At 39.2% G+C, this 27,515-nt stretch overlaps 1 protein-coding gene across 21 annotated transcripts in view; it reads left to right on the plus strand.

Moving 5' to 3' along the window:
- Nucleotides 1–27,515, plus strand: part of JMJD1C (jumonji domain containing 1C) — a 241,669-nt gene that overhangs the window by 172,670 nt on the left and 41,484 nt on the right. For 8 of the 21 annotated variants that reach the window (XM_072628823.1, XM_072628825.1, XM_072628820.1 and 5 more), the window contains 6 exons: nucleotides 20,971–21,095; nucleotides 21,738–21,812; nucleotides 22,959–23,102; nucleotides 23,210–23,390; nucleotides 23,505–25,222; nucleotides 27,088–27,260. In XM_072628823.1, the coding sequence (XP_072484924.1) occupies nucleotides 21,075–21,095; nucleotides 21,738–21,812; nucleotides 22,959–23,102; nucleotides 23,210–23,390; nucleotides 23,505–25,222; nucleotides 27,088–27,260 (2,312 nt within the window). In that variant the 5' untranslated portion in view covers nucleotides 20,971–21,074. Of the gene's footprint in view, nucleotides 1–20,970; nucleotides 21,096–21,595; nucleotides 21,682–21,737; nucleotides 21,813–22,958; nucleotides 23,103–23,209; nucleotides 23,391–23,504; nucleotides 25,223–27,087; nucleotides 27,261–27,515 lie in introns of those variants that run through there. The other 13 variants (XM_072628837.1, XM_072628835.1, XM_072628839.1 and 10 more) reach the window with 4 other exon arrangements.

The following is a 27,515-nucleotide window of genomic DNA, read 5'->3' on the forward strand; positions in this document are numbered from 1 at the left end:
AGATCATTTTCTTTTGTATTACATTTTGGTTTGTTATATGATTTCTCCCATTCATTTTAATTCTTCTATGCAACATGAGTATGGTGAAAATGTATTTAATAGGAATGTATGTGTAAAACCTATATAAAATTGAATGCCGTCTCGGGAAGGGAGGGGTGAGAGTAGAGGGCAAGGAGGGGGAGGGAGGGGGAAAGAATTCTAAGGTATATGGCAGTGATTGTAGAATACTGAAAATAAATAAAATGAACTGCTTTCTCAATTATCAAGTTTCTTTATAAATCTTTGTACTGTCATTTAAAAAAAATAATCACTTATTTCACTTACATTTTTTGTCTTTAAAATAGCATTGAAATAATGTTGCAGTCTGCTTAGTAGAAAACATTGATGTTTCACATCTGAATTCATTTCAACTAAAGGTAGATTTTTAAGGCAGATTATAATTTATAGAATGAATTTTGTGTCTCTGTGTATATGTGTGACTGCACTGAATAATGTTTGATTATCCCAGGAGATTCAAAATAATAGTAGTAAAAATTACATTACAAACAGTTCAGACCTTTAGGACACAATCCAGAAGACACTTGTCTTGGGGGGGAGGGGCGGCTACATTTTTCTTAGTAGACTTTGACATCCATGTTGTTTGACTCATGCTAAACATTAGTTTGCATGTACTCTACAGACTAACCAGGAAATGGTAATATATGAGATTTTACTAGGGAGGAAGAAAATATATAAGAAAGAAACAGGCAGGCAGTGTAGATATGCTATGTCTAGATAATCCACAAAGCAAATAATCTACATGTGGATAACTATAATGAACAGATTTTGAGAGAATCAGAATTCAGTCATTCATTGTTTTAAAGTGCTCTCCTATAGTCTGCATGTTGAAAAAGAAGCTATTTTGTATCCAGTGGCAACATCAGTGACGCTTCATACAAACATACTTTGATGTTTCATCAGTACTTTCAAATTCACATTTTAGGTATACGTTGAAAAAGTTGGTTATGTGTGTCACATTCTCTCAATTGGAAGGGGACCCAAACCCATCTGATCAATCCCCTTCTTGAACAAGAGTCCCCTCTGAAATACACCCAATGACTGGTTATCTATCCTCTGCTTGGAAGACCTCCAGTAAGGGGTAGATCACCACTCTTTTTTTGGGATGTTGGAGGTGTGTGTGTAAATAAATCCACCATGTTACTCTGAATTATCCTGTTTATGCATCTTTCTGAATTGATGTTGTCTTTTCTTTTTTTTTAAGTTTCATTGACCCTCTTTTTTCATCACTATTGCTAGCCCACCTCTCTAAATCTACCAATTTAGAGTAAAAAAATCCTTGTAAAAATGTATAGTTAAGTAAAACAAATTCCTACATTGACTATGAAAATGTATTTCTCTTTCTGTTCTTCCTTAGAAATTGGGGGAAATACTTCATCCAGGAGTATATATGGATATGATGAGTGACCAATTTCATCAGAGTTCTTAAGGTTTTCAGAGCAAGAGTATTGTACAATTGTGTGTGTGTGGCTCTGCTCACTTAACTCTGCATTAATTCATAAAAGCCTTCCAAGGATTCTCTTAAGTTGTCTCTTTCGTCATTTCTGAAAGTACCATAATAAAAATTACTTTCATATACCATAATTTGTTCAGCTGTTACCCAATTGATTGGACTCTCCCTTTGTTTACAGGTGTTTGCTACAACAAAAAAATATGCTCTTCTAAACATTTTTGTACACTGGGGAAGAGGAGTCCTTTGCTTTTCTCTTTGCCTTCTTTGGGGTGTGAGAAACCTAGTTAGTGGTATTCCTAGGTCAATGGGTATAGACATTTTATTTTGTTGACTTTGGGGGTATAGTTCCAAATAGCTGTGCAGAATGGTCAGACCAGTTCATAGCTCCACGAACAGTGGTTTAGTCTTCCCACATCCCTCCAACATGGTCGAATTCATTTTTTGTCATTCTTTGCCAATTTTAATGGATGTCAGGGAGAACCTCAGACTTGTTTGAATTTCTATTTCTTATTAATGATGTGGAGTATTTTTTTTTAAATGCAACTATTGATAGTTGTTATTTCTTCCTTTGAAGACTTCTTGTTCATACCCTTTGGGGAATGGCTCTTGTTCTTATTTTTAAGCCATTTTCCTTTATTATCTTGGATATCAGACCTTCATCAGAGAAACTTGGCAATACAGATTTTTTTTTCCCTAAAGGTACTGTTTTCTTTCATCATTGAATGAGAAGTAGGCTGCTTTCTTTCTTTCTTTCTTTTTTTTTTTGGTTTATCAATTTTATTTTATTTTTTTAAATTTATTTAACTTTTAACATTCATTTTCACAAAATTTTGGGTTCCAAATTTTCTCCCCATTTGTCCCCTCCCCCCACCCCAAAACACCGAGCATTCTAATTGCCCCTATCACCAATCTGCCCTCTCTTCTATCATCCCTCTCTGCCCTTGTCCGCATCTTCTCTTTTGTCCTGTAGGGCCAAATAACTTTCTATACCCCTTTACTTGTATTTCTTATTTCCTAGTAGCAAGAACAGTACTCGACAGTTGTTCCTAAAACTTTGAGTTCCAACTTCTCTTCATCCCTCCCTCCCCACCCCTTCCCTTTGGAAGACAAGCAATTCAATATAGGCCATATCTGTGTAGTTTTGCAAATGACTTCCATAATAGTTGTGTTGTATAGGACTAACTATATTTCCCTCCATCCTATCCTGTCCCCCATTACTTCTATTCTCTTTTGATCCTGTCCCTCCCCATGAGTGTCGACCTCAAATTGCACCCTCCTCCCCATGCCCTCCCTTCCATCATTCCCCCCCCACCCTGCTTATCCCCTTATCCCCCACTTTCCTGTATTGTAAGATAGATTTTCATACCAAAATTAGTGTGTATTTTATTCCTTCCTTTAGTGGAATGTGATGAGAGTAAACTTCATGTTTTTCTCTTACCTCCCCTCTTTTTCCCTCCATTAAAAAGTCTTCTGCTTGCCTCTTTTATGAGAGATAATTTACCCCATTCCATTTCTCCCTTTCTCCTCCCAATATATTTCTCTCTCACCCCTTAATTTCATTTTTTTTTAGGATATGATCCCATCCTCTTCAATTCACTCTGTGCACTCTGTCTCTATGTGCGTGTGCGTGTGCATGTGTGTATGTGTAATCTCACCCAGTACCCAGATACTAAAAAGTTTCAAGAGTTACAAATATTATCTTTCCATGTAGGAATGTAAACAGTTCAACATTAGTAAGTCCCTTATGACTTCTCTTTGCTGTTCACCTTTTCATGCTTCTCTTCCTTCTTGTGTTTGAAAGTCAAATTTTCTTTTCAGCTCTGGTCTTTTCATCAAGAATGCTTGAAAGTCCTCTATTTCATTGAAAGACCATTTTTTCCCCTGAAGTATTATACTCAGTTTTGCTGGGTAGGTGATTCTTGGTTTTAGTCCTAGTTCCTTTGACTTCTGGAACATCATATTCCATGCCCTTCGATCCCTTAATGTAGAAGCTGCTAGATCTTGTGTTATCCTGATTGTATTTCCACAATACTTGAATTGTTTCTTTCTAGCTGCTTGCAATATTTTCTCCTTGAGCTGGGAACTCTGGAATTTGGCCACAATGTTCCTAGGAGTTTCTCCTTTTGGATCTCTTTCAGGCGGTGATTGGTGGATTCCTTGGATACTTATTTTGCCCTCTGGTTCTAGAATCTCAGGGCAGTTTTCCTTGATAATTTCGTGAAAGATGATGTCTAGGCTCTTTTTTGATCATGGCTTTCAGGTAGTCCCATAATTTTTAAATTGTCTCTCCTGGATCTGTTTTCCAGGTCAGTTGTTTTTCCAGTGAGATATTTCACATTATCTTCCATTTTTTCATTCTTTTGGTTTTGTTTTATGATTTCTTGGTTTCTCATAAAGTCATTAGCCTCCATCTGCTCCATTCTAATTTTGAAAGTACTATTTTCTTCAGTGAGCTTTTGAACCTCCTTGTCCATTTGGCTAATTCTGCTTTTGAAAGCATTCTTCTCCTCTTTGGCTTTTTGAACCTCTTTTGCCAATTGTTAGCCTATTTTTCAAGGTGTTATTTTCTTCAGCATTTTTTTGGGTCTCCTTTAGCAAGGTGTTGACCTGCTTTTCATGCTTTACTTGCATCTCTCTCATTTCTCTTCCCAATTTTTCCTCCACCTCTCTAACTTTATTTTCAAAATCCTTTTTGAGCTCTTCCATGGCCTGAGCCCATTGAGTGGGCTGGGATACAGAAGCCTTGACTTCTGTGTCTTTCCCTGATGGTAAGCATTGTTCTTCCTCATCAGAAAGGAAGGGAGGAAATATTTGTTCACCAAGAAAGTAACCTTCTGTAGTCTTTTTTTTTTTCCCTTTTCTGGGCATTTTCCCAGCCAGTGACTTGACTTCTGAGTTTTCTTTCCACCCCCACCTCGCCTCCAGATCCTCCCAGCCAGCGCTTGGGGTCTGAGATTCAAATGCTGCTTCCCAGCCTCAGGGCTTTGGGTGGGGCAGGGCTGCTATTCAGTGTGAGATTAAGTTCAGGTGCTCAGGTGGGGGCAGGGCCACCTCATGGGCCTTAGTTCTCTCAGGGGGTTTATGTGGAGACCTTCAACAATGAATCCAGGCTCCAGCCTGCTTTGGGAGCCCTGGTCTGCTGCTGCCTCCTGAGGGGGGCCGCGCTACAGAGACACCCCGCTCCCCTCCTGGCGAGCCAAAGAGACTCTCTCACTCACCCCCAGAGCCCGTGGGTGGAGGGACCCGCGCGGCCCCTGGAGATCCCATCCCTGAAGCCTGCTGGAATCTGCTCCTGTTGGTGCCACGCAGCCAAGGCAGGGCTGGGCTCTGCTCCAGGTCCGGGGCGCGATGGACCTTTCACTTCAGTTTTTCAGGGCTCTGTGAAACAGAAATCTCCTCCGCTCTGTTGTTCTGTGGCTTCTGCTGCTCCAGAATTTGTTGGGAGTTCTTTTCTTCAGGTAATTTATGGGCTGTGGGTTTGGAGCTAGCGTGTGTGAATCTTTCTACTCCGCCATCTCGGCTCCTCCCCTAGTAGGCTGCTTTCTTGAAGACTGAGGTTAGCTCCTGACTTCTTCTAGAGGCTTTTCCTGCCCTGAAGCCTTCCTTCTCCACCTTCCCTCTGAGGTTTCTTCCCATGCATACTGTAGATGTTTCATATTTACATAATTATTTGCATATCTTCTCCCTTATTAGAATGCCTTTTTTTATGCCCACGGTGATTAATTAGCACCTTGCATGGGTCATAATATGGCTGATGAATTCCTGTTGACTGATCACTTAAGTGAAGATCTGCTACTGTTATGCTTCCTCTTTTCTCTTAACCTTATACCTCAGTCACTGGGTCTATTTCTTTTTTTCTTCTTCTATTGCATGTCAGGATCTACACTCTGAAGTTAAAATTTCTTTTGCTTGCACCTTCTCACCATTATCCTCCTCCATCACTCTGCCACTTTTCCCTTTTGAGAATGGCATTTCTATACCTAACTCTGTGTGTGTGTGTGTGTGTGTGTATGTGTGTATGTGTGTAACTTTGCTTCAGACAAAACTGAAGTTCATTTGATTTCCACTCCACCTACCTCTTTCTCTTCTCATGAACCCAGATTATAAGAAAAAGTAAGTTCAAGACCCTGATTCATCTTCTTTATACCAGTGAGTCCCTTTCTTTTTCCTACTCTTAAAACTGTAAGAACAGCCATTCCCCAGTAGATTAGTGGTCAAAGCATATGAACAATTCTCAAAAAAAGAATTTCCAATTATTAACAACCACATGAAAGAATGCTCCAAATCACTAATAAGAGAATTCCCATCAAAACAACCCTAAGGTATCACCTCACATTCTACAAAGTGGCAAAAATCACAATAGTCAATGTTGGGGAGATTATGGAATGGTAGACTCACTAATACATTGGGACTGTGAAATGGTATAAACATTTTTGAAAGGCAGTTTGAATGTTAAAGCAAGTAAATTTACTAAAATATCCACAGCCTTTGAACTTGAAACTCCATGGCTGGGCTTATATCCCAGGAATGGGATATAAGGAAGGAAGCCATCTTTCTGAAAACTGTCCCCACATACCCCAAAAATATTTATAGCAGCACTTCTTGTTATACTATAGAACTACAAATGAAGTAGATGCCTATTAGTTGGGGAATGGCTAAACAGATTCTGCTATGTTAATATAATGGAATGTTTGCTGTGCGTGATGAATACAGAGAACCATGAAAAGGTCTATGTGAACTGATACGGAGTGAAGAAAGTAGAACCAGAAAAAACCACATAGACAATGACTGCAACTACACACCAGAACTCCACAGTGAATACAACAGAATTACAGTGATCAAGCAGGACTCTACCCCATCATGAAGTTAGGTCATCCACAGGTGTTACACATTTTAACAGTTTTTTTACTTTTCCAGCATGTATTGATCAGTGGTGCTCCTTGATAAAATACTGTTTGGCATGGGATGACCTTCTGGGAGAAGGAATACTCGGGAGAGTTATTATGATGTAAGAAACAGAAGACATGAAAACTTACTTTTAAACAAATAAGAGCAGAACCAATCTATGCAGAGGTTTTTTCACTGTCCTATTTCATACCCTTAAAGCCCTGTGAAGATACATTTATAAGGGACAGTTATTTCCTCTAGATAGTATTTCATTATCTTATGGTCCCTTACAATTGTTCAGATGCTCTTATGTTTGCATTTCAAAGTGTCTGCTCAACTGTGGTCCTTTCCTAGGGGATACTTGAAAATTCATCCATTAAGAGACATTTTTCTCCTTGTGAAGTTTTCCAGCCTAAATTACTCTTAGATATTAAAAGCCTATGCTTTTTGGAATATTTTATTACAAAATCTCTTATAAGTAGAAGCTGTGTGTTCCTGACTGGTTCCTTGCTGCTTAAATGGTTTTTTTCTGTTTATAGCATTTGTTATGTGACTCTGATATTCTGGATTTGTGTTATGATGTTCCTTTGATATTTTTCCCCCCTTGGGGTTTCTTTCAGGAAGTGATACTTGGATTCTATTTCCATTTTACTTTGTGTTTCTAAAAGATCTGGGCAGTTTAATTTGCTTGAAACAGTTTTCAGGCTTTTTTTTTTTTTTAAACATGGTATTCATCAGATTGCTGTTTCTTAAATTATTTCTCCTTGACTTGTTTTCCAATTTGGTTATTTTTGTTGGCATATATCATACATAACTCTTCCATTTCAGAAAGTCTTTTGATTTAGTTCTAATATTTTTCATCTCATGCAGTCACTGATTTCTGTTTGATCTGTTGTGATTTTTCAGGACCTCTGTTCCTTTGTTAGTCTTTCCCACTTTCTGTTCTAGATCATATTTGTTTTCTTTTCAAGTCTTTCAGAGATTTTTATGTCATTTGTTATATATTTATTTCTTCTTAGCTTTCATGGAATTCTTGTGGAAAATCTGTATTTTGCTTACATTTGTAGAGTTATTCTCTATCCTTCCTGGTTGGATTTTTAGGTACCTGAATTTACTGTAATTCTTTATAGTGTCATCTGTTTACTTACATCTTCAGCCTCAGTTCCTGAATTGGGGTTTTGTTCCAATGCTAGGTTTACAACCTGTTATACTTTTGTTACAAATAATTGGCCCTGTTTAGTCTTAGCCTAGGTTACCTCAGACCCTTAGTTGAGTTCATCCTCCTGGAATGTGTGCATGCTAAGAGCTGGTGGGTTTAAGCCCCTGGAGCAGAACTCTGGACCTTTAGGACAGTGAATGGTGTTTCAGCACCCCTTTCCCTGGAGAGAACTACTATGAAAAGACAGAACACAAAGGGAACTACAGTGAGAAAGGCCAGGCTTGAGTGCAAGGGTATCTCTGGTTAGAAACACAACTCTGGTGGGGGAGGGGGGACTGATGATGTTCCATGCATGGGGAATGGATAGCTCCCTTCCTTGAGCCCAGGGTTCCCGGAGCAGGTAACACAGTGTGCACACAACAAGAAAGTCCAATTACAGTTCATTAAATGCCAATTTTTCCATGTAGGTCTCTTAGTCTTATATTTATTGTCATATAACTATTTCAGGAAATGAATTCTGTGCCAAAGTCCTTAACTATAGTAAACTTTATGAAATGTATTTAGAATATAGCAAGAGATGTTGTCTACCTTATTTTTGAGAAGAGCTAATGATCTATGGAATGGCTTTTGTTTTGTTTTAATGTTTTATTTTTTAAAATCCTCCAGTACATTTTTGTACTCTAATTGTTGGTGAGAAGTCATGGGAAACAGGTAGTAGACTGACTTTGGAAACTAAGAAGAGACGATTAAAGATAAGTTCATTGCACTAAAAGCCATAATCCAAGAAAACTGCACAGAGCTCTTAAAACAAAGCACCCAGCAACAGTCCCCTCCTGAAGGAGACCTCAGAGTGAAGACTCCTAGGAAAGTGAGAGATAGCCAAAAGCAAAGGAAAAATGCTTCTTTCAGCCAGAAAGAAAGAGCTTAAGTGTAGAGGAGCCCAAGTCAGGATCAAACATGATTGAGGGGCTGCCTTTTTAACAGGGCTGAGAGTGTGGAATAGAAAGAATTCTCCAAAGACACAAGGTTTCAACTTATAACAAAGAATAACTTATCCAGCAAAACTGAATGTAATCCCACTGGGAGGAAAATGGAACTTTGTAACAGTAAGCACTCCAACATACAAGGGGGGGGAGGTGGGTATGAAAACCCCCAACATCTGGGTTTTCAAAGACTACGGGGGTGCTGCTTAGTGGCTTCCCAGAGTCTCTCCTCTAGCACACAAACTTTCTTCCAAAAATTAAGCCCCCAAGTAAAACCCTACCAGCAGAGTATATTTATAAACTTTTCAGAGCCAGAGGACATGAACCTCTGATCAGTGCCTCAATAGATAAAACAGAAGGTACTTGGGACCCTCCTACCAGTCAACTACCCTAATAAAACTTCCTTCTGTGGATAGGCCCATTTGTGAGTGAGGAAGATCTTCTTTAATCACATTCAAATAGAGGCATTATACCTGATTATACTAAAACAAAAACAGCAAAAGATCCTACTTTGCTGGCCTCACAAACTTTAATGAAATTGAGTACCTCAGAAATTTGGAAATAAAAACACAGGAGTAAAATGAAATATAAGAAATAAGTGAACAATTGGAAAAGATTTGATTAAGGATTGTTTGCATTCTAATGGAGGGGGTACTTAGCACAGTACCTGGCACACAATATGTGCTTAATAATATTTGTTCTCTCTTAGTCTCTAGTACATCTCTTCCCTCACCCTCTCCCCTTCATATTTATTATGGCTTGAACCGGAGAAGAGGAGAGGGGGTTGGGGGAGGATGTATTAGGGCGTTAGAAAGAAAGAATTGCCAGGGGAAGCTTAGCTCACGTAATCAGGACCACAAGAAGTAGGTATGAACAAGGAAAGGTTGGGGGGAACCAGGTAATGTCTTGAATCTCATTCTGAGCCAATGGAGAACCAAATGTACAGAACCAAAAGAATGGCGTACACCAGGTTGTGGCCTCAAGGCCACCCCTGATTTATACTATAATAACACATTGTAAAAAGTAATCATTTTGAAAAAATTAAGTCTGATCAACCTATTATTCCAAAGGATTGATGACTTTGAATATTGCCTACTTCCTGAGAGAGAGATACAGTGTGAGACAGACAAGCCTTTTTGGCCTTGGCCGTTGTGGGAATGGTCTTTGTTTGTCTACTTGTGTTTGTTGCAGGGTCTGGGTGGGGAATAGGGAGAAGGGACAGAGAGATGCTTGTTGTTAAGGGGGGGGGGGGGGGTTGGTTGGTGTAGAGGCGCATTTTTTAAAAAATGTTTAAGATGATTCTGTAATGGAAATAAGGAAATTAGAATTTCTAGGAGAAATAAATTGATTCACTGACAGTGTTTGTTGCATGGATTTTTCTCTTCTCTTATGACAACATCTTGATTATGGATAGGATTACAGATCTCATCTGTATCAGTGGTGTCAAAGCACCACTGATGGTGTGTGACACCTGTGATCTAGTGTTAATATCCCCCATTTTGGAAGCCTCCTCCAAGCTGCTCCCACCCCATCTGGCCTGTACATTCTTAGACCTTGCCTCAGGAGGTCTCCCAGATATCCTGGAGGCCTGCCTGCTTGGCTTCTCCTGGCTCCACAAGGGGCACCCACGGAAGACTTGGGCTGGTTACCAGTACATCTTCTCTTCCTGTCCTACTTGTGCCTGATGTGCTTTTCTTAGAAGTTCATTGTTGATTATTTGTTGCTGCTTGCTACAAGCAGCAGGCACGTAGGAAGCAGCTAAATGAGTAGATAGAGCACTGGGCCAGGAGTCGGAAAGACCTGAAATCAAATCCAGCCACAGACACTTGGTAATTGTGTGACCCTAGGCACATTGCCTGACCTTGCTGTGCCTCAGTTTAATAATCTATAAGATGAGGTGAATAATAGTTTCTTCCTGTCAGGGCTGTTGTGAGGAGCAAATGCAACAATGCTTGTAAATCACTTTGCAAATCTTAAAGCTCTTTATAAATGCCACCTTATCTCTCCATTGCCTTATGAATGATACTGATTTTGTCTCATTCTTAATACAGCTGCCAGATTGTTCCTAAAGCATGGGTCTGATCATTTCACCTTGGTGTCAAAAAGTTTGTGGTGGTTCTTCCTTGCCTCTGGAGTCAAATATGAATTTTTCTGTTTTGCATTTAAAGCCCTTCACAGTATGGCTTTGATCTTCTTTTCAAGGCTCACGTACCCTGTATTTTGACTAAACAGACAGACTTGCTTTTTCCTTTTGCTCTTCTCAAAGCCCTTTACCCCCAATAGACTCCTTTTTCCCTCCATTTTTTAGAATCCCTTCAAAATGCAGGTCAAATAACCTCTTCCTACGTAAGGCACTTTGATAAAGCTACTAATGAGCCTCCCTGGAGCCATCTCCAGTTGTCCTGATCTCTTCTGTTGCCCTTGGCTCTGGAGGAGAAAGTGAGGCTCCTCATCTTACACAATCTTTAAATCCAGATGCATGGTGCAAATCATGGCACCATCTTCTGATGTCATGATCCTCTAAGGAAGTTTATTGGAAATGAATTTTTCTTTTCATTTCATTGATTCATCAACATAATCTTTTTAGAAATCTTTTTCCTGGATTTTATTTCACTCATGTCTTCCATCTTTTAAAAAAAAAAAGAAAACACAGCAAAGAGCAAAACCAAAATGAGACTTAAAAACAGCAGCCAGTGGAGGCTGTCAGGCCTCTATGGTGTCTACACAACCTTCACCTCCCCCACCCACCAGCAGCTGAAATTAGTTATTATTTAAAAAGCAAGGTCAAGACCCTTAGGGTGGAATTCAAGAAGTTTTTGGTGTGCCAGCAGTGACTAGGGAGAAAATAAGTTTTGTACCTAGAAAATTATTACAATACAGAGTCATTTATAGAAGGTAGAGAGGAATGGAACATTGGAGGAAAGTATATTTGCACTTTGAAGTTGAAGAAGGGCATAGGCTGTTCATCAGAGGTGGACCATTGTAGATGTTTAACCTAGAAAATGTGAGCTCTGAGCACTACTACTATGAGCTTTTAATGTCTTCTTTTAAGCCATTAAAGTTATTAGCTCAGTCACTTAAGGGGGAGAAAATAGTCCCTCGTACCTGATTACCCAGTTTGTGTCTGATTTTTTTTTTTTTTTTTTGGTGAGTAGTTTTTTATGTAACCCAGAATTTGGAACATAGACTAGAGGGGACTTAGCTGTGTTTATTATGAACTTGGAATGTAGTGATGGGCAAATCACAATAATTGTTATAATTGAGGATAATTTAAAACAGGATATTATGCTGAAAACTGTCATAATGCACAGTCATTTTACAAAGGACTTCATTTAGCTGAAGTCTACCAACTTCAGACAATTGAAAGATTTTTTTTTCTATTGTAAGACAAATGATGGGTCAAGAAAGGATGGAGAAACTGCTGGAGTGTTGTAGTGCCGTCATCACTGGATTTTGGTTCTGCCCTTCTGCCCTCCCAGTATAGAATCCAGTCCCATTTTCAGCATGCCACTCTCTGACTTACAGTAATCTTTAGTGCACATCATAAACTTGCTTAGTGATGCAATAATCCATGAATAGTGATTCTTTATTTTCTGCCGCTAAATGCAGTAGCCAAAAGTTGCAAATCTTGAGTGATGTACCTTTTACTTTTTAATTCATTAAGTGCTATACCTTTTAATTCATTAAGTGCTCCCTTCACAGATTCAGATTGAAATTCTCCCCTGAATTAGCAGATAGTGTTTACGAGTTGATGACCATTTATTTTCCTTCCTCCCTCACCCCTGCTCCCAACATATTCCCCCTACCTTGAGGCCAGCATGCTGCTAAGGTATCTCAGAACTTCAGCCTGGCTGGTCCTAGGCTGGCACTACACAGAGCCTTTTATAGCCTCCAGTGGAAGCACTGGACTTCTATGAGGCTTGCTGACATACTTCAGCCTTCCTCCTCTGAAAAGTGAGGCAGAGCTCAGCACACTGGGAAGCAGGTATGCTTGTGATAAAGTTTGTAAAAGTTTACAGGATGCCACATCATTGTCAGTAGTGATAGTAAAAAGAGGCATAGTTTTAGGATTTCACATATATCCTGATAAAAAGTTAGGGAAACATAGCTTCCCTGAGCAGCAGATCACCTCTAATAAAACCCTGAGGGTGATTTTTGCTTGTTCCTGCTTTTGACCTTTGCTAACTAAGTGACATGTTAGATTATTGTCTTCTGCAGTTGATGATATAAAGTCAGTGGGATAGTCAAATAAGTTAGCTCTAGTAAAATATTCATTATTATAATCATTAATAATAATCTAATACATAACATACATTGAGTGTATTTATTTAGAAAAGTGGAAGGGACTTTTAATTAAAACATCTTCCCAGAGTTTTCATTTTTCAAATAAAAAGTTCAAGAAAGCCAAAGTGAATTATATTTATTTCATTACAACAGTTCTGTATTATGGCAGGACAGTGTGCGTATGTGTATGTGTGTGTGTGTGTGTGTGCATGTTTTATGAGTGTGCATTAAAATAAACCCAAAGCTCACTTCCACCGGTGCTCTTCACTTTTGCTTAAAAAAGCACAACTTAGAGATTTCACTCCCCTGTTTGGTATCTGAGGCATTGCAGTGAGCAGGGCAGACTAGAGAGGAGGGGAAGGCAGCCACGGCTATGATTCAGCCGCTGTCTGACTGCACAGCCTGCTTGTTGCTGTGTGTCAAATGCTCCTGCGACGCCTGTTTTGTAGGCAGGGAAACTACACGTCTCAGTGACTCCATGATTTCTTCAGCTTCACACAGGAACTCAGAGGTGCGCTCTGCGCTTAGAGCCCCCATTTCTTTGTAGGCCTTGTAAATACTTTCCTACTTGTTAATATTTCTACTAAGAATATTGTCAGGGAATGGAGAAAATTAAATTCAGCTTGTCAATTTCAAATTGAATTTCCTGTCAGAATTTGGGGGGAGGGGGAGGTGACATTAAAGCCTTAAAGATGAGGTCGTGCTGCTAGGTGGCAGTGGCTAGAGCACTAGGCCTGGAATCAGGAACACGAGTTCAAATCCAGCCTAGGACACTTCCTACCATGGGACCGTGGGCACGTCGCTTAACCTGTTGCTCTCAGTGTCCTCATTTGTAAAATGGGAATAATAAGAGCACCAACCTCTCAGGGTTGTTGTAAGGATCAAATGAGGGAATGAATATATTTGTAAAGTCCTTACCACAGTACCTGGAACATGGCAAGTGCTATCAAAATGTTAGTTATTATTGTTACAGTTGTGTGCTTGAGAATTTTCTGTTTTAATTTAAAAATTGCGTTTTGTGTCTGTCCCTTTTTTAGCTTACCAGCTTTTGAATAACCTTTTAAGCTAGAAAGAAAGCAATAGTAGTAACTCCATTTTACAGATGAAATTGAAAACTGAAAAATGATTTACTCAAGGTCACACACCACATCAGTGAGCAGAATCAAGTTCATTAATTCCTCGAAACGATGTTATGGAGCAGTGATTAGAGTTCTACTGTGAATCTCCAGGCAGTTCAGACTTTTTATATATCTTTGTAAAGGCCTAATGTTACAGAGGGAAAGGAGTTTTGGTTTCATTAGAAGAGAATGTTGGCACTGGTCATAAATGTCCCTATTTTTTGGTGTAGTTTTCTTAGTGAATTTCTGTTCTTTGATTCATTCCTTGATGCCTCCTGTTCACCAGTAGTGTCACCCCCTCTTAAGCTCATGAGTTCCTGTAGGCCTCAAGGGCCCTTCTGTTCCTGCTTCCCTTCTCTTTCACCTTTAGGGAATTTATTTCATATCAAAAGCTATGAATTCTGTCACTCTAGCTTCAGGCCCCTCATTAGGGAAATTCTTAACTAGGCAGAGGTGGGGTTGTTTGCCCAACTATATATTTATGTCTGTCTCTAGTTAGGCCCCAACCTCTTTGTGGTTGTGGCAAAATTCAAGATAACAAAACGGTAGGTAATACTACCCTCTCTGGGTAGTCAAGGCAGTCCAGGGAGAAGTCTGGGGGAAGAAGTGACCTTCAAGATTTTGTGCTCTGAGATGCCTAGTTAGTATCTAACCTGTCTGCCACAGCTCAAACCTAGCTTTGCTCCACTCTCTTGAATCCATCCCCCACTCACCCCCTAGACAGTGGCCAGGTTTCCTTGGCTTATCCAAACATGATTCTTGGCTTTCACCCAAGTAGTCTAAGTAAGGCCTGTGACTGATTAGGCATCTTATCACTTTAAGTGAGGTGAAGTTGAGTAAAAATCAATTACCCCACCTTTACTCTAGACATGAGGGAGAAAGAGATGAATCTTATGACCTAGGCCTTGTGAACATAGAGCAAATACATATTATAGGACATAGAATATGATTAAGTACAAAATAAAAGTGTCCCAAAGAGGCTTTTGATGGTTAGAAGACGCAAGGTCACTCCAAACTGCAGAGAATTGACAGCACTCTCATCGCTGAAGTGTGACAGTGGAGCTAAACCTTCAACAGTGACATTGTTACTTTGGGGAGGCAGTGGATCTCCTTCCCCAGAAGTCTGAGTTGTTGCATCCTTTCAGTCGTGACCACTCTCCATGACCCTACTTGGGGTTTTCATGGCAAAGACACTGGAGTGGCTTGACTTTTCCTTCTCAGCTCATTTTACAGGTGAGGAAACAGAGGCAAACAAGGTGAGGTGACTTGCCCAGGGTCACCCAGCTAGTGAGTATCTGAGGTCAGGTTTGAACACAGGTCCTCTTGATTCCAGACCTGGTGCTTTGCCACCTAGCTGTCTTTCAGAAGATTAGAAGACTGCTTAGTTTATAAAGGGAATTCTTGTTTGTAATAGTAATAATATTTCATTTTATCCTTCCCATGAGATCGGTACTATGATTATCCCCATTTTAGAGATAAGGAAACTAAGGCACGCAGAGGAAGAAATGAGTTCCCCAGGGTCATAGCGGGCCTACATACAGGGTCAAATCTGAGGCCAGATTTGAACTTGGGCCTTTCCAACTCCTGGTCTGATTGTCCTGTTCTCTGTGCCTTCTCTTTTTAGGTTGGACTGAGGATAATTTTTCTGTTCTCTTTCAGGTTTTCCTAAATTATGCAGAGAATCATGTTTAGTGAGCCTGCTTTTTCTATTTGGCTTCCCTTCATGGAGGCACCTTGGTTGATTCCAGAGAGCTTGTCTAGAGAGATCTTTTTCTGTTTCACTGATTTTTCTCATTTTGATATTTTCCTCTGCAGTATCTACTTCTGCTATGAATTAGCATCTTTTTTAGTGTTTCCTAAGGTTAAACCTTAAAAAGTATCACTCTTGTCTTGATTGTTCATTGGTAAAATATATTCTAGAAAATTATTAGTTTCAGATTGATAAAGAAGTGCTTCAAGGAAAGGACCAAACTAGAAGAAAAATAAAGAATTGATTATCAGGGAGAAATAGGGGAAGACTTAAGGGAAACAAAAGAGGTCAAGAAATGTCCCCAGATATGTACATACCCCACATCAAGCAATAAAGATGCTAGTTTCTCTGTGCTTGATTTGGGCATCTTCCCTTGTACTGTACCAATGTATTGGACCTTAGAGTTGCCCTGATTGTTTTTATTCAGCCATAGTTCCCGTTACCACATTTATTGGGTCCACTTCCTTCTCTGGCTTCCATGATCAACCAATTCAGTTTTTAAAAGACCATCGACAGACCAAGTTGTGGAGGGGAGGGTCAACAGATTGTGGGAAACTGGATGATTCTCATCTCCAAGGAGAAAGAAATGGATGTTTCATCTGCCCTGTTACAGGGATAATGCCATTAATAGTGTAATCATTGTGTAGATCCTTTGTCAATGGCTCAGAGAAGAAAAAACATTCACAAGTGAAATCTCTGGTCAGCTCAGTTTGGATAAGAATTGAAATGTACTTCAGGTAGGGGCAACTGGCAAGGCCTTGTACCTTCATTATCTAAAAACAAAAGAGGCTTTAGGTTTCTTACTTCCACAGCTACATGAGTGGTTATAGAATTCTGGGTATTTACAGAAGTATCTGAAGTCTTTCCTCATCTCTCTTGATTTTACCTAGTCACTTAGACCTGCTGATGTTGGCTAGAGCACAGGACCTGGGTCAGCCTCGGCCACTGTAGCTGGGTGGCCCAGCACAGCTCGTCACTTCACCTCTCTATTCATCTCAGTTGCTTTTGCTGTCAAATGAGAATAATAACACCTATCTCAGGGGGTTGTAGTGAGGAACAAAAGAGATATAATATTTTTAAGAAGCACTTAGCACAGTACCACATAGTAGGCACTATAGAAATTGCTTGCTCTTTTCCTTCAATTTTGAATAGTAAAATTCTGTTGGAGGGTTTTTTAATTTTTTGAATCAGTCTTTATTATGGCCACACTCTTTAAAGTGGAAAGCTTAATAAATTTCAAGGTTGACTACACGTGGTTAGAGATCAATATGTTCTCATGACATCAGCCTTCCTATTACACTCTAATGTCTTATGCTGCATTAGTGTGCAGTTAACAATCATTTATTAATCTGTTTAACATACACATTTTGGTCCAAAAATTATTTTCTCCATTTATTCTTTAGAGGATGTATAAGAAGGAAAGTAGAGTAATATTAGCACTAGGTGTATACAATGTGGTCCTTTTCCTGTCTATAATTTTAGGACTCTGTCGATGGCCTAAATCCAGTTCTCAGCAGTAACTCCCAGCTTCTTCAGGAAGTTAAAGTCTAGGTTAAAAAAAAAAGCTCAGAAGATTTTTATGCAAGGTAATGGTTTTGAAGCTCTACAGTAATTAATCTACAAATGTTTACAAAGAATCGTGTGTGCCAGGCACCGAGCTAAGCTTTGGGATGTCCGTTTTCAGAGACATTGCCTTCTTCTAGGAGAGTGTGGCCTAATGCTAGGTAACATGAAGAGGAAGAGCAATTCAGAGGCCCAGGAAGTACCTCCTGTCCTGTAGAAGCTCCCCAGAAGTAGAGAGAGAAGGGAGGGTCTTTGGGGGGGGGAGTATATTGGTGGACTAAAACCCCTTCTTTGCCATGCCAGTCACAAGTTCCCTCACTTCTCTACACTTCAAAGAAAAGCCAGCAGAGCTCCTGGGTGAGGGTCTACAGAGTGTTGTAGAGAAGGGAGTAATGGGACAGAAGGTGGTGAAGTGTAAAGGTGCCAGGCCACTGAAAGCTTTGGAGAACAAATGGGTTTTTCTTTCATTTTGGAGGCAATTGGGGTCTCTAAGATCATGTCTAGCAAACTGAGAAACTAGAGAAACTAGAACATGACTTAGGCAGCCATGTGGAGGGTGGATCAATGTGAAGAGGCCAGTTAGGAGGCGGGAGAGGATGTGACTCAAGGAAAATGAAGTCAGTGGGCCCTGCTGGGACAGCCGAGGGGAGGGATCAGCACGTAGCTCAAGGCTTCCTTCAGGGTCTTGGTTTCTCAGTTTCGATGGGAATCAGTTGTGCATGGAATAAGGATTCTTTGTTGTGGATCTTGTTTAATATAGAGAATATAAATGAAAGTCCCATGACTTAGGAAGTAGAGCACTGGCTCAAAGCCAGGAGGGATCTGGCTTCAAATGTTGTCTCTCACTGTCTGCCTTTGTGAGCCTGGGCAAGTCCTCATAGTGTTCAGGGCAGCTCTAAGATCTGATTCACATTGGGAGAGGCCAAAATCAAAGGTCCACCACCTATCACCATTCAAATGACTGGCTACATTTACCAAAATTCTAATCGTGAGCAGTTTATTGGCGTGTGTGAGTGGCAAAGCTTGGAAATAGAGCTACATGGGATTTTGTTAATAGAAAATTACAGAGTGCCCTGGGTGTTTCTTTTCTGATGAAGGAACTTTTCCCCCCTCTACCCCCCCCAACCAGTCATCCAGAGCCATAGTTGATTTCCCTTGAGTGAAGCTGTATTTGTCTGATAAAAGTAGCCAGAGTGCCTTCCTAACCAGTTGCCACAATACGTCAGTATTCGTTTTCCTTTTATTTGTAAATTACAGGTTTATCTACAACATGTGACCATCTAACCAGTATAGTTTTGCCTTCTCTGAGTGACCAGTCTGATTCATTCCCATTTCTAAAACAGTAGTAGAGCCATGAAGTTAGAGATTTAATCTAAATGGATATAAGCTTTCTAAAACAATAAACTGAAACTATTGATTTGTGAGACTATAGCACATGGTTATTGAATGTCTGATTTCATTATGGACAACACAGTTCTGAGTTTGGGGGATAAAAAGCCAGAAGTGACATTTCTTGCCCTGAGAGTTATAGGGGTTGGAGGGGAGGAGATGTTCAGGTAAAGTGACCTTCAGAAAATTTGAGATGAGTCAAAGCAATTGATAAACAAAACAACTGGACTAATCACTCGAGTTTCCTGAGTAGTGCTACTTGAGCTCAACCTTAAAGAAATCGGAAATTTTGGAGATGATTGGAGAGAGTATTTCAGGCAAGTGTGATGGATTGTGCAATGGCCCCAAGGCAGCAGATGGTGTGGTGACATGTTGAATTAGGGGAATACCCTGACTAAACTGTTACATGCACATAATGGGACCAAGCTAGAAAGTTAGGTCTTTAATACCAAGAGGCAGTTGGGAGTCATTGAAGATTTTCAGTCCCAGGAGTTATTTGGTCAGACTTGTGCTTAACTACTCACTTTCTTGTGAAGGATGGATTTGAGAAGGCAGACCAATCAGGGGGCTTTTATGATTGTGCAGGGAAGGAGTTGGGGGGAGGATGGAAAGGGGGCCTGCCCCGGTAAGTGGAGAAAAGGGAGTGGAAGTGAGACAGATGAAATTGATAGAATTTGGTTGAGTGTAGAGAAAAGGAAAGAGGCTGAACATGATTGGAATAACAGGTTATGTAAGTGGTTCCCTCAATCCAAATTGGGAAATTTAGAAGTTGGTTTAAACTAGAAAGATGATAGTTTTGTTAATAAACTTTCTCCATATGAGAAATATGATTCTCTTTCTGAAATCCTTTTCCTAACACATTGTTTTATGTCATGGATCCCTTTGGCAGCCTGATGAGGGCTGTGAACCCTTCTCAGAATGATGTTTTTAACCCAAAGTGATACATGAAGTAAACTATGAAGAAAAACCATTGTCTTGAAATAACTGTTCTCAAAAAATGTGTGTGTGTGTGCATGTGCGTGCATATGTTAATAGCTCCTCAGTTAATAACTCCTGCTCTTAAGACTAATTCAGATACTAATTCCTCCTTGAAGCCTTTGCTATGCCTGTCTGGCTGAAAAAGAGCTTTCCCTCCTCAAAATGTTCTGATTTGTATTTTGGAGCATTTTACCTATATAGTATCCAACTAATTTCTGGAGATTTTAACAAATTGCTTTTTACTTCACATTTGGTTTGAGGATGGATTTGTGAAATGTTGTGTATTTGACATTGATTAGCAATTATATTTTCTGTCACCTTTAACCAGGCAAATAATTTTATTTCTTCTTGCAGAGAAATGTCATCCTTTTAAAACTTCTGCTACTTTTTGGAGAGTTAGGACTGAATTAAATCTCATTTTTAAAATTTTATGTATTCTCTTACGCCTACTACAGAGTGTTTTCTTTAACCAAAGCCTATCAATTTCAGCACTGCAAAATGTATGTGTTCACGTGGATATATTAAGATTATTTTGACGACAGTTTTTCCTGACTTCCACAGAATAGACAAATGTGGTCATTTAGGGTACAGGCTTGGCAATTATGGGACCAAATACACCAAATTTAGAATTACTTCTCCAACACCTTAATGTGCTGCATCTATTGGTATGACAGCTTCTAGACTGCCATTTCTTTTCATTTTCTTCTTGGGGAGGTATTTTGGATCCAATGGAAAGAACCATGACTTAGTAGTCATATGCAGTGGTTCAAATCCTACTTTGAAACTTAACTACTTGGATGACATTGGTCAGGTCGCTTAGATTGGATGACCTCCCTCTGATAGCCCTTCTTGTTTTCATTTCTGAGGAGAGTTAAGTGGGAGTTTTGTTTGTTTTCATTCAAACCTTTGAATTCATTGCTATCGGGATTTCCACATGAAAAAACTCCATCTATTGCATGGTTGACTGGCACCTGTACTTCAACTTACAGTCTTAGAAAGTTGCCAAGTTGGCAGGTGTTAGAGGCAAGGCTTGACAACCTTAGGTTACCAGCACTCTATCTGCTACTACCTACTACAGGAACCACCTGTTTTAGCTTTCTGATGTAAAATTCTTGAACATTAATTGAATGGTCTGTGATTATTTATATAAGTAACCTCAGAATCACTCCAAATCAGAAAAGAAAAATTCTACTTCTTTTCCAGAATAACTGGGAATTAGCCTTCGAAGTGTGTGCATGTGTATGTGTGTGATATCAAGATATCACGTCAATCATCTACGTATACACTTTAAAATGCACTTCTTAATTATGACCTCGTCTGCTAAACTTCTCTGTACAATTCCTTTAAAGGTCCATATTCTTTTAACTGACACAGAGTGAGAGTATACAGACAAGATTCTGCCACCCAGTGGTTTACTGGAGTAATTACTCACCATGATCTCTTCACCCGCACCATGATTGTTATGAATGACCAGGTAAATATTTTAGCCAGTATTTTTAAAGAGATTGTTTTATAATGAAAACATCCTTTGCTAGAATGTAATGCTGTAAGTTAATTCCGATTTTTGTTTCTAGGTTTCTTATAATTGAATGTTCTAAGACATATGTACTTTCCTATATTGTTTACTTGTCACAAGAAAACTGTTTACCTGTGCCTAATTACATAAGTATCTGAAATAGAGGAACTACAGTCTAAAGTTGTCAGTGTCTTGAGTTTTTCTGTCCATCTGGTCAATAGATATTATATTTTCCAAAGAATTAGCTTAACTTTCTCTAGTATTGTAGTGCATTTTGAAACAAATAAAGATGTTGATTTTCATACTAAGTTTTATTCCAGTTACTGAAGTCACAATGGAATGTTCATTTGATATATTAAACAGCAAAGTAGGTATCCTACTTAAAATCTTGGGAATATCTTAGGCATATTCATTCACACGTGGAACCTCTTTGTTGTTGTTGTTTTCTTATAATACAGAAATTATGTACTTGTGACTTTACCACCTAGCGTAGTGGGAACTGAAGAGGAGTATTATCAAATAAATGAAAGAAAAGAAAAGAATGGTTTGTACAATTATCATTTACAACTTTTTGTTGCTAAAGTACTTTGTGATATTTAGATGAAAGCCACCCTAAAGTTGTCGCACATAAAGGATTTTCTTGGAGAAACAATTTTGCTTCTGAAAATACCACAGGTACGAAAATTGCTTTGAGGGCCAAAGAATGTTTTCTTAGGCATCTAGGTGGTTCAGAGAATAGGGCACTGGGCCTGGAGTCAAGAAGGTATTTGTTGTTGTTGTTGTTGTTGTTCTTGAGTCATGTCTGACTTCATCAGGCTCTTTTCACCTCCACTTTCTCTCGAAGTCTATCCAATCTCATGTTTATTGCTTCCATGCCACTATCCATCTCATCCTCTGCCATCCCTTTTGTTTAAGATATATGTTCAAATCCAGCCTCAGTAACTGGCTGAGTGACCATGGGCAGGTCATTTAACCTTTATCTCAGTTTTTTTAACTGTCAGTAGGGATAATAACAGCATGTACCTTGGTGATCAAATGAGATAATAGTTGTGTAAAGTGCTTAGCACATTAAGTACTTGGCAGGTGGTAGATGCATAAATGCTCGTGTTTTCCTAACTTAAAGTGCACTTTTTTATGTTTTTTTTAATCTTTTAACTATACTTATTCTTTCATTCACTTCTTCATTTGGGCCTTGTTCGTTTTTTCTCTTTTCTGGTGTATCTCACCTTTTCACTTCTAATCCTGTCAGTTTTTTTATGTGAATTTTTTCTTCACATTTTGCTTTTGTGGCATTGATTCTTACCCATCGGGACTGAGATTGCTGTTGAGTTGTTTTTCAGTGGTGTCCAACTCTTCACAACCTCATTTGGAGTTTTCTTGGCAAAGATCCTGAAGTGTTTTGCCATTTCCTTCTTCAGCTCACTTTACAGATGAGGGAACTGAGGCAAATGGACTTAAGTGATTTGCTCATATTCACACAGCTAGTAAGTGTCTGAGGCTAGATTTGAACTTGTGAAGATGAGTCTTTCTGACTCTAGGCTGTATGCACTAGAATGACACTTAGCAATCCAATTAGAAAGGGTATGATTACACCATATTGCTATTTCTGTCAGGAGGTTGAAACAATAATATTTGTTTGAAATTATTAAGCCTTAGAACTTGTTACATTTTTATTCCTGCAAACACCAGATGAAATGTCCTCCTTGATGTTTTTTGTTTTCCAAGTAGAATAATGGTAGAAGGAAAGAAACACTGACAGCTCATTGCTCAGTAAATGCAATTTAAATATGCTTATTGTTCTCCTGTTGTTTCATGAACCAGGTACTAGAACCACAGAATGTCGATCCTTCTATGGTTCAAATGACCTTTCTTGATGATGTTGTTCACTCTTTGTTGAAAGGAGAAGATACTGGCATCACGTCCCATCACAGGTCTTGTTCTACTGAAGGCAGCACCACTGTTCACGTAAGTAGACTGTAGCCAGTGGATGATCATCCAGTGTTCTCTCTTGATGCTGATCTGTGTATCTACTAGCATACCATGTGGATTCATCATCCTCTTCTTTTACTTAGGATCCTTATACACGTGGTCAAGCCAGTAGCCCAAGACCAGCTATGAACTCGCAGACTCCAGTGCTCAAACTGAATCCGCAGCAGCGTTGCGCTCGGCTGAACAAGAGGAAAGGCTCAGACAGTAGTGTGCCAGAGGAAGAGAAGATGAAGGAAGAGAAATGTGACTACCTAGGCCTTGGAGGTAGGAGAAGCAGTACACACTTTTTTTTGTAGAGAGTCATAAGGAATGAATGAAATGGACATTACAAGCTGCTTATACTGTATTGTATCTAAAAATAATGTTTTCTTTTTGTAGAAAATCTTAAAAACAAAAACAAACCCTTGCTTAACAAAAGAAGAAAAATTGAAGAGGATGAAAAGAACCTAAATATGAAAAGACTTCGAACAGACATTTCAGACTATTCTGAGTGCAGTGACTCAGATAATCCAAGTAAAAGAATGACAGAGTCATCTTCTGAGCATATTGTTGAAAATGAGGTGAAGAACAAAAACGATTCAAAGATCAACGGAGATGAAGGGAAATCCCAGCGTGTTGAGAGAGCAGAGGAAACAATAATAACTAGGCAGTCTCCTTGGGGTCCAATACATGAAGATAAGAAACTTCGTGAAGAGGCAGAAGCTCTCAAGGCAGCCAGTCTTGAGCTGAAAGAAAAGCCTTTTCGCACCACCACAGAAGAGGTTATGTTTTGTGAAAAAAATGTCAGTGATTTACATATTGAGGACTGCCAAATCGAGAAAGCACATCCTACGGAATTATTACCGAAGGAGCAGTTTGCATCTGGAGCACCTGCACCAAAATGTGTCATTGACATTACAAATGAGACCAGTTCTGAGAAAGTGGTTCAGGAAAACTCCACAAGGATCTTTGGTTTTCAGCCACTGAAGAAACTAGAGCCTCATAGTAATGACTCAAAACTTATGTATAACAATGCAAAATATTTAGAAGCAAAAAAGAAGGAATCTGAGTCAAACTGGGTTAGTTGCTTAAACAAAGTGGACTTAAAACCATCTACTCTTATAAGCCCTTTAACCCTTGATGATAGTTTGAGTGCTGAGAAAGATAAAAATCTATTTGCCTCATACATGTCTTCATTAAATGTTTCTTCAAGTGAAGACAGCAAAGTGCAGAAACAAAGCTCACCTCCTGAGGTTATGAAGAACAAGTTCGGTTCTTTAACAGAAACACCCAAACCAAAAACGAATTCCTTCCTTAATATTATTCAAGCCAAATTCTCTCGTTCTCCCGATTCTGTGAAACCTAAGACCAGCTTCTTAAACAGTAGTCATGCCACTGGAGAGAGAAGGTTGACAAATAAAACAGACCATGATTTACCAAGATCTAGTTTTCATCCAGTTCCAACTCGTATGGTAGAAACCAAAAAGAACCCTCTTATTGATAAAAGTGAGCATTTCACAGTTTACAGAGATCCTGCACTTGTTGGGCAAGAGTCAGGAACGAATCACATGTCGCCGTCATCATATCACGGTTACCCTCTTCACTCTACATCTCATCGTACTTGTCTCAATCCAGGCCCTAACCAACCTACTCTAAGTGCCCCTTCTTTAAGTACCCCTTCTTTAAGTACCCCTACCCACCTGACGGGGTCTTCAAACCAAACTAACTTGCCTTCTCTTAGTCACCCTCTGAACAGTAACCCCCACTCTTCTGTTCACCACCCTCATTTGCTTCCGACAGCGTTACCTGGAGTGCCTCCAGCCTCCTTACTAGGTGGCCCCCGAGTAGAGGCTGCTCATGCCAGCAGCTTGAGCCACTTAGCGCTAGCGCACCAGCAGCAGCAGCAGCAGCAGCAGCAGCAGCAGCAAATGCTGCAGCATCCATCACCTCATCTCCTTGGACAAGCACATCCACCTGCTTCTTTTAATCAACTTGGACTTTACCCAGTTATGTGGCAGTATCCTAATGGGACTCCTCCCTACTCTGGACTCAGTCTACCCTCTTCTAAATGGGTCCACCCAGAAAATACAGTTAATACCGAAGCCTCCTTGCGGAAGGTAAGTCAGATTGATGGTTTCTAAAAAGACATTAGCAAGCCTAATTCTTCTAGTCTCACATGCACTGTTGGTTCTTGTGAATTGACTTAATGGATTAAAATCATAGCAAAGTGACCATGAGTTTGTGCACAGTGGTAAATAAGGGTCACATGGAATCTTAAAGAAAACAGACAGTGAAGATAGTGCAGTTTGGCCATAGGCATCACCAGATTTAGGGCTTTATAACCTGCTGTAAAGAAACCTCTGAGATTATAGCCCAGTGTGCCATTGGGTTGATGGAAAACAGAGAGAGGAACTCCTGTAATTGCGCGCATGTTGTTGGTACTGCATTGTACTGTATCATGCTACCTCCTTCAAGTGGTATCATTTCAGTTAGGCCTATTTTAAAGGTCCCCAAGATGTGTGGCACAGTGAGTCCAAAGCCATTTTCAACATAGTTGGACAGACCTCACTGAGTTAGTTCTGTGTAACTGTTAAATCCTTTGTTTATGCTTAGAAGAAAATGACCCATATAGATGAGAGGGGACTGGGCAATAGTCTTCCTTAAATTCAGGACTTGAAACCATAGGCCAAATGACCATGTTGTGTGAGAGTTTCAGTGGAAACTGAAAATGAGGAAGAAAAATAGAATAATAAAAAATGGCCTCATTTCTAAGAGAGAGAGAAAGAGTGCGTGTGTGTGGGTGTTATTGGTAGTTCTTTTTAAAAGTAGGGACTAAGCAAATAAAATTTTATGGTACTTTTTTTATAAAAAGTAAATGCAACAAGAATTATTTGTAAGGTGAAGATTCCATTTTTATGAGACCTACTCCCAGCCCCAGGAAGTTAATTTTTTTCCCAGTTATTTATTTGTGTGTGTGTGTGTTATAGTACAGAATAAAATTTTATTATGATTTTTTATTTAACAAATTCCTGTCTTCATCATACAAAGTTCAAACATTTTGGTTTTAGGGTATTTTAGAGACCAGCTAGAATACTGATAAATCCTGACTAGGACCATTCTTAAGAATGATTAGTGTGTTGTGCTTTTTATTCTGTGTTAAATGGCTGCACCACACTTTTCTGCTTTATTTTTCATTACTTTTCAGTTTCATGGTGTTTTAGTACTAAAATCAAGTCACTTAAAATCTGACCTCAGGCTCCTCACCAATCAAATTGAGAGGACTAGAATCAATAAGCTCCAAAATCTCACTGTTTTCTGCCATTCCTTTTAAAAGTAATCATTTTGGGAACCAAGTGTAAATTACCCACATTGACTCTGTGATCTAAGCTTGTTGCCTGTTAACCCGTTAACTGTCATGGAGAAGTGTCACTGAATGACCCAGGAAGACCAGTTTTGTTTTTTTCCTAGATACGTACTTTATACGTCTGACAGACAAATCTGTTTTAGTATAGTATAGAGTACAGTAAGTAAATCAGGTTTTCATTCTGAGTTTGAAGGTACATTATAAAAATATGTAAAAGATGATTTTAAAGAATAGGAGTGAGAAACAACAATCATGTTTCTTATTTCTTTTGAAATGAGAATTCCTATGAAATACTCTTCAAGTACCATGTAATTTTATGAGTTTTGTAGTTTAGAGCATTTAAAAATCTTTTAAACTGTGTCTTCCCTATGTGAATGAAAGTACGTTATTTTACCCTTGGTTAAAAAGAAAAGATTTTTACAGGTAAATATTTTATTATCAAACCTCTGATTGCCATCTCTAAATGCATGTGGCGAGTCAATTTAGACATGAGATCTTGCTGTGCACATGATCTGTTAAAATGTATATTCTTTTGTATGCATACTGCTGTTACGGCCTACTCTTCTGCTGTGTTTAGCTTCCTGTGGTAACTGAAGTTTGATTTGTTTTTTGTAATAGAATACTCCCAATCCTTGGTTACATCAGCCCACCCCCGTGACCTCTGCTGATGGTCTTGGGTTACTGAGTCACATTCCTGTCAGGCCATCCAGTGCAGATGCTCATCGGCCCCTTAAAATGACAGCTCATTCTAGTCCACCGTTGTCAAAAACGTTAGTAGATCATCACAAAGAGTAAGTTTGCCGACGCTTAAGACTTTTAAATACCTTCTGTTCATGTGCTTTCTTTTTTCCAAGGCATTTTAAGTTAATGCTATAAAGTTAGATTTTGAATAAGTTCAGTTCCTTTTGTTTTAATTTACATTCTGATTTACTGGGTACCATTCTGGGATGTGTAAAGAATGTTTGTACTGAAATGACAGTCTATTTTTAAAACAAATAGAAACTTTTCTGTAAGAAAAAGTGATTAAGAATGTTCCGTGTCTGGTT

Source organism: Notamacropus eugenii, chromosome 1 (assembly GCF_028372415.1).
Source record: "Notamacropus eugenii isolate mMacEug1 chromosome 1, mMacEug1.pri_v2, whole genome shotgun sequence".
In the NCBI taxonomy this organism is placed as follows: domain Eukaryota; kingdom Metazoa; phylum Chordata; class Mammalia; order Diprotodontia; family Macropodidae; genus Notamacropus; species Notamacropus eugenii.